Here is a 7,834-nt window from a genome sequence, read left to right as displayed (position 1 = left end):
AAGAACATTTGGGAATGAAGTTTTGAGTGAGTGAAAGGTGTTTGGGAGGTGAAAAGACTCAAATTAGTCAAGAGAGATCGAAGAGAGTAGATTAGAAATTGCGAGGCGCGTATATATTGGAATTTCATAAACCTCAATTGATCGAGAGCTATCGAGGTTTAAAAACACGCTTTTTAGCTATCGAACCAGCTATCGAGGATCTAACGACAGGTTTCCAAAACAGAGAAGCTCGATGGATCAAGGTAGCTATCGAGGAGACAGAAAGTTTCTCGATTGATCGAACTAGCTATCGAGAGTTATCAAGAATGCGATAAGAAAAAGCTGAAGGTTCTCGATAGATAGCTTATCTATCGAGAGCTATCGAGATTGCTGAAAAATAGTTTTTCAAAGAAGAGAAAAACACAGATATGAATGCAATCAAGTATGCTACTCAACCAAATATCCAAACAACATTTTAAGCTCTCAAAAACATCTCTCATCACAGAAAATGTTAAGCACATAGATCCCAAAACACACACACACATATACTAAACAAGTCTAACCAATTTTATATTTCAAAAATAAGTTAAAAGAGTTTAGTGAGCATACATTAACACAAATATTCCTTGTGATGGCCAAATCACATTGTATCTGCACATGTATCAGAAGTAGCAAAGAATATTACGTGTTGTGTGTGAAAAATATCGCAAGATTGCATAAGTATCTACATGTTATGATGATTTGAAATATGAGAAAATCACTTTAACTCACACATAATCATAACTATTTGATGGGGACTATCACCTTCGAGATACATCCTATAACTCTTACATCTCCTAGAATACACGCTTGCAATCATATATAAAGCATTTTGATATTTTTTCTTTTATTTTTCTTTGCATATTTTTCTTTTAAGCAAACCATACATGGGCATATATGAGAGAAAAAAGAAATACCCAATTATGTTAAGTATTTGACATTCCACTTTTGCTATGCCGAAGCATACAAATGTCATTTTATGATTAGCGGGTAACAGTGGTGAGATGGTTATTTATGCATTTCTCTTAGAATTTTCTAGTCCTTCCTATCAAAAAAAGTGATACGAGTGTTAAGTACAAGAGATCACATAACCTTACTCATCACAAACATGAGCCACAAAGCTCACTTGCTTAGTTGTGCATAGAGATGCTCATCTAAGCTACAAAAGATACAAAGTTTAGAAAATTTTCTTTCAATGGCCATTCAAGGTACACAAGTACCAATGTATACGTACGCACACTATTTTTGTATTTTTCTAATTTTTATTTTATTTTTACATGAAAAAAAAAATTAAAAAAAAAAAACTGAAAAGTAACGAACAAAAACATGTAAAACAAACCAATGCATAAAACTAGACTGACTCAAAACAATAAAGTAAAACACACAAGTAATGCAATCAAAAAGAGGAAGAGAGAAAAGTGAATAAATCACTTGGAGCCCTTTTTCCTTCCACGCCTTGGAAGAATCTTTCCGTTTAGCAAACCCTTGATCCGAAGGTGAGGAATAAGAATTAAAACTGTTCAAGTTTGAAAGGAACATAAGGGTTTTGAGAAGATCTCCAAGAGGAGCGAAAGAGGATGGAAACTGGTTTTGGTCTCCCGACGTGATCATGTTATTGCTCTTTTGAGTGGCTAACCACTTGTAGCAGTTAGGTTGAGTATGTCCAATTACGCCACAGTGATGACAGAAATACTGCTTTTTTTGTTTGGGCTTTTGAGTAATTCCCTTCTTAACCCTAGAGTTCTTAATCTCTTTCTTATCAAGTTTAGGGGGTGCTCCTAAAATAGATTTACCCTTGTTTACATTCTCACTAGCTAATTCATTCTTAACATCATTGTTCTCAGTTTCAACATTATTAGCAAGAGGAATAAAAACAGTAGTACCAGTAGAAGTAATAGAAGGAGAAGAGAATTCATACCCTAAACTGGTTCGATCGGAAGTAGATTTTTGAAGACTGAGCATCTCATCGAGCTTAGCACTTGAAGTCCTTTCCAATTGAGCTCTGACTGGGAATAGTTCTACCTCAAGGTTCTTGGTCTTCTCCGCCAAGAAATTATTCTCAAATCTCAGTGCTTCAATAGTCTGATTGGCTTCATCAAATTTTGTAGAGATCTCTTCTCGCTAGGGGTGTGCAGAAAACCCACCAAACCGCCAAATCAGACCCAACCCAACCCAACCCGACCCACCGGGTTGGGTCGGTTTTTAAGGCTTGGTGGGTTGGGTTGGGTTACAAAAAAAAAAAAAAATATATAGCGGGTCGAGTTGGGTTTGGGTCATAAAATTGCAAACCCACCAAACCCGACCCGACTCACCCATATTTAATATATATTTAAAATATATTTTATATTTAATAAAAATTTTTTAAATCAATTGTAGGGCACTTATATATATATTATATTATATATTTAATAAATTTTTTTAAATAACCAGTTCTTCCTATTCTATATAAAAGCCAATTAGTTCACACAAATCCTAATAAATTACTATTGTTGTTTAGTCATTAGTGTTGAGCCTTTAAGGAGTTACAATGATACAAATCTTTCGGGTTTTTTTAATATATTAATATTTATATTTTTTTTACTCAATTTAATAATAATAATAATAAAAATTTGTCAAACCCACGGATTCAACCCGACCCATGTGGGTTAGGTTGGATTGGGTTGGAGTTATGTGATGGGTTGGGTTGGGTTGAATTTTTTTGAACCACCATGGTAGGTTAGGTCAAAAAATCCCCTCAACCCAACCCAACCCGACCCATGCACACCCCTACTTCTCGCTCAAGCTTTACATCACTAAACTTCTTGGTGGCCAATTTATACAACTTCTCATACTTTTTTGAGACCTTGTATAACTTTGCATAGGCTATGTGGGTGTCATCTTGCTCATCAATCTTTTCAAACTTAGACTCCACCAATTCCTCTTCTTCATCGACATCTTCAACAATCCCTTTAGTAGGATTTACGGTGGCAATGAAAGCATTTAGGATTCCATCATCCTTATTATCAGAATCATCCTCAAGCTTAGTGTCATTCAATGTAGCAGCAAGTGCCTTACTCTTCCCAATGGTCTTGAGATACGTGGGGCACTTTTATTTCATATGATCGAAACCTTGACACCCAAAGCACTTTGGTCTTGAGAGTACAGTGTCTGACCACCATCTCTAGCATCCTTCTTCCCTTTGTCTTGACTCTTGAATTGCAAAGAACTGGATTGCTTTTGGTCCTTGTAAAATCCTTTCGCGTTGGCATTCTTCATAAACATCTTGAACTGCCTTGCTATATAGGATTTCATCTTAGAATCTTCATCATCTAGGATGTCAATGTAAGGCAATGGAAAGTCATCTTTTGGGCTAGCCTTATTCAGATCTCAAAAATCTACACACATTCTGACCTTCCCATCCTTCTTTGGTACCAAAACCACATTAGCTAACCATTCTGGATAGTTGACCACTCTCAAGAATCCTGCATTGTATTGTTTATCAACTTCTTTCTTGATCTTGAGAGTCCATTCTGGCTTCATCCTTCTCAACTTCTACTTGACCGGCTTCATTGTTAGATCTGTTGGAATGCAGTGTTGTACTATATCTGTATCAATCCTAGGCATGTCTTTGTATGACCATGCAAAGACCTCTTTGAATTCTGTTAGCAATGCCACTAATGCATTTTTCTCAGAAGTGGTTAGGGTATTGCCCACTTGTATCATTTTGGGTTCATCATCAGTTCCCAGGTTAATGGGTTGGGTCTCTTCTTTTATAGGTTCTAGGTTCCATGTTTTCCTTATTATTAAGAGTTTCTTTACCAATTTCATAAATAAAAACATTCAAAGCCAACAAATAAGTAGAATCAAAGATCATATTATAAGGAAAAGAGTTCTCAACAGACTCAACTAGAAAACTATCACAAATAGACTTAACAGGAATAGAAATACTAGTAGAAATAGACTCAATAGAGACAAAAACAATGTTCTTGGCAAGGGTGACTGGCTTGACTATTTTGATCTTCTTGGCAAGAGTGACTGACTAGACAGTCTTGATCTTCCTTACAGAGTCCATAGGGTGGGCGACTCCCTCCCATGCCCAGTTCTTTAACTCAGTAGTGGCTTCAATGATGGCAGGTGGCTCCCAGTAAGTTCCTTCTTCCCTCAGCATCAATACTGTGGGATCTTCATCCATATAATCTGTGGCTTCATCATCTACCTCCATATCTGTGGGCTTGTCGGTCACAAAAGCATCCGGGCACTCTATGCTATCCATCCACTCATTTAACAAATCATGCTTCCCTTTGTTGCCCAAGTAGGTGTGTTAAGGGAGATGTTCTGACTCGCCTCCTTCCATCCTCTCATTATTACCTCTAGCATTCTCAAGTGTCATGATTCTAAGACTGTGGACCATCAGGTTTTTTGTCTAAAGCAACCAACCTAGCATCTATATCATCCTCTTCTTCAATATGTGGGTCAGTGAGCCAGGTTCAGAATCTAATACAACCCCAATTTCAGAATCTCTCTTCCATGCTTGTCATATGGAGGACCAAACCTTGAGCTAACTTCAGTGATAGAGCTCCAATCTGAAGGGTGCCTATTGGGGTAATCATCATAGTCCATACCACTGGGTTGTCCAACCTCCTCTCTTGCATCTTCTAATACATTTATCAGCCTATATTGGTCACTATCAATGTCACTCCACCTGTTAGCTTTGGCATCATCTTCAATATCTTCTACATCATCATTATATTCTTCATAGAAAAGAACTACATCTTCATCTTCTCTATCACTAGGGGGTTCGCCCCAGTCATTGCCAATGTATTGGCCATCATAGTCTTCACTATTGTTGCTTTCACTATTGTTGTTGCTGTCATCATCATCATGTCCACTATCATTGTTGCTACTATCACTACTACAATTACTCTCGGTATCACTTCCTTCATCATCATTACCAGGGGCTGCTCCCCCTTCCTCATCTTCATCATTGGCTCTTAGTTCATACAGGCTCTTCAATGCATGCTGGCAAGCCTCCTAATATTCTTCTTCTTTTATATTGCAAATAGGATCTCCAAAGAGTGTAGTCATGGCATTAGGGTCCATGTAATTAGCCCAATCAATAGGAACCTAGGTCGGATCTTCTTTCTTCAATTCTGGAACCTTGTTGATGTAGTCAAGTAGTATTTCAAACCCAGGCACCATTGTCCTTGTCATAGTATCGAGTATCGGTTTAGGGAATCCCCAGTAGCGCTGACTCTCTTCAGCTTTCACAAATTTCCCGTTCAATGTAGGGGTATAGGGCTTCAGAGGTTCCAAGGGACAAGGAAGTCCCTTTGCTTTGGCTTTGGCTTTGGCTTTGGCTCAAGCCATTTTCTCACTTTTATCTCTAACAAGTCATCATCCATGGGCTTATAGCCTAGCCCAAAAGGTGGTGTGGTAGTGGGAATTATTAGGTCTTGAATAATCAGCTTTTTCACAGTCTTCCCCAAGTTCATTCCTAGAAGGTAATTCATTCTTCTCATCATTGCTACCTCATTGTTGTTGTTGTAGGGAGCAAAGTCCATCGGGATCTTCTCCACTTCTTCTTCTCTCCTTTCAAAACCAAGCCTCTCAATCTCAAAGCCATCCATGGTTAATGGCTCCTTCACATGGAAACCGAACCTTTCAGTATAGATAGGAAGGTACGGCCTCTATGTCATAGATCCATGGTCGCCCAAGGAGCATATTAAAGAATGAAGCTATGTTAAGGACTTGAAAATCCACCTTCTTGACCATCAGTCCTATAGTGAGCTCTAGTGTTATGGTTCCCAAGACCTCTCTTTTACTATTATCGTATGCTCTCACATGCTGATCGGTAGGCACAAAGCCTTCAATGCTTAGACCCAAGCAACTTTTAGTCTTTAAAGCACACATGTTTAATGCACTACCATCATCTATCAAAACCATCGGTATACTCTTCCCTTTGGCATCTACAGTGATATGCAACGAGTCGTTGTGGTGCTTCCCCTTCTTGGTCAAATCCTTGTCAGAATAGGAAATAGTGAGTTCCCTATTTATGGACCCAATCATATCATTCAGATCTTGGGAAGTTATGGTTGTAGGGACATGGATTTGGTTAAGAAGGTCTACTAGGTTTTGACGGTGTTTATATGAGGCCATGAGTAAACCCCATATGGATATGTTGGTTTGTCTTTTGCAGTTGCTTTAGGACCTTATCTTCTTCAGTAGGTGTTTGTTGGTTAAATCTATTCAAGGCTTCTACTGGGTTGTCGGTCTCCAAATGTGGGGGTTTGAAGTGTCTCCCGCCATTTATAGATGTCGGGTTACTAAATTGGGGTTCGAAGTGTCTCCCTCCATTTGTGGGTGTTTAATTGTTTGATTGGGGTTTAAAGTGTCTCCCCCCATTTGTGGATGTTGAGTAATTTCTGGGTTCTGGTACTTCTTCATTCCATATATCATATCCTATGGTGGTGGTAGATGTCCTATTCATTAATTCTTCCTATGTCATCATAAAGCATTCGGTAAGTCATAGATAAGGTCAGATGGGTCTTCCTTACTTTCCTTTTTGATCATCAGGCAATTAATCCTTGGTCCTTTCCCAAAATTGTGATTGGGCAAGGGGTTAATAGTGATGCTAGGCCTTATAGGCGATGCAATCACCTTGTTGTCTATTAGGTCCTGAATTGCATGACAAAGGCCAAAACAATTTTCAGTATCATGGCCAGGGCCTTGGAGGTAAGCACATCTCTTATTCACATCAAACTTTAAGGGCAACGAGTTTGGAATTGGTCTTGGGTTTAAGGGTTTCAATAACCCTTTTGTTTTTAGTTTGTCAAACACTTGGCTTCTAGGCATATACAACTCATGAAACTCCTTTCTAGGTTTTGGTCCTTATGATAGTTGCACAAGTGCAATTGGTGCAGTCATTTGATAAGGATCATTTTTATGGATATTAGAAACTTCTGCAGCCTTAGAATTAGATCCTACATTTTTTTTTAAACCTTGGTGGGTCATCATTCTTTATAGTGCCATTGTTTATTGCATCCTCGATTTGAGTTCCAACAACAATCAAAGCTTTAAAATTAGGAAAGTATTGTGCAAACAAATACTTATGGTATACATATATAAATTTTTTACAACCATGGCTAACTGTTCTCCTCACTTGGCCTATGCATCATCTGTGCTGCCTTGGCTCTCCACTTGGTAATGAGAGTAGAAAAGGATTCTTTTGGATCTCGCTTGGTCATCTCAAGATCTCTCCTTGTTATGTCCACTTCTATATTGTACTTGTATTGCTTGTGAAACTCGCGGCAGATGTCCTCCCAACTTCTTGCTTTTGCATCATCTAAGTTGAGGAACCATCTAAGAGCGGCTTCAGTCAGTGTGTTTTGGAACGTTTGAGCAAGTACTTCTTCAGTCATGCCTAGGGGCTGCATAACCCTTATATACATCTTCAAATGGGACTTTGGGCAACAAGTCCCATCAAACTTGTCCAAGGGCTGCATTGTGAACTTGGGAGGCAGTCTCACATCAGGGAAAAGGGAGAGGGAATCGTAGTCCATGAGATCTTCCATCTTACGAGCTCTTCTAATCATCTCCTCCATTTTATTCATTCTCTTTGATCTTCTTCTCACTTTCCATGTTTGGTGGATCATGGTCAGTCTTGTCTTCCTCTTAGTTACTCTTTAGTTTCTGAAACTGTTGCTCCATATGGTTCATGTCCTCCCTTAGCTGGATTTAACTAGCTACCATGGTGTTGAGTAGCTCTTGAGTGTTCATGGGTTCCTCGATGTTTTGGTGTTCTCCCTGTTCTACCATAGTGTTAGGAGCTTTAGACTTC

At 38.7% G+C, this 7,834-nt stretch overlaps 1 protein-coding gene across 1 annotated transcript; it reads right to left on the bottom strand.

Moving 5' to 3' along the window:
• Positions 1–4,491: 4,491 nt before the first annotated feature.
• LOC115956850 (chloride channel protein E-like) lies at positions 4,492–5,624 on the bottom strand. The gene is made up of 2 exons (XM_031075128.1): positions 5,373–5,624; positions 4,492–5,028 (listed from the first exon to the last, which is right to left on the bottom strand). Exons 1-2 carry the CDS (start codon positions 5,622–5,624, stop codon positions 4,492–4,494), a joined length of 789 nt encoding a protein of 262 aa, XP_030930988.1.
• Between the last annotated feature and the right edge of the window lie 2,210 nt (positions 5,625–7,834).

Source organism: Quercus lobata, chromosome 8 (assembly GCF_001633185.2).
Source record: "Quercus lobata isolate SW786 chromosome 8, ValleyOak3.0 Primary Assembly, whole genome shotgun sequence".
NCBI lineage: Eukaryota > Viridiplantae > Streptophyta > Magnoliopsida > Fagales > Fagaceae > Quercus > Quercus lobata.
Note: the sequence above shows the minus strand (reverse complement) of the source record. Positions and strands in the feature narration are given on the sequence as shown.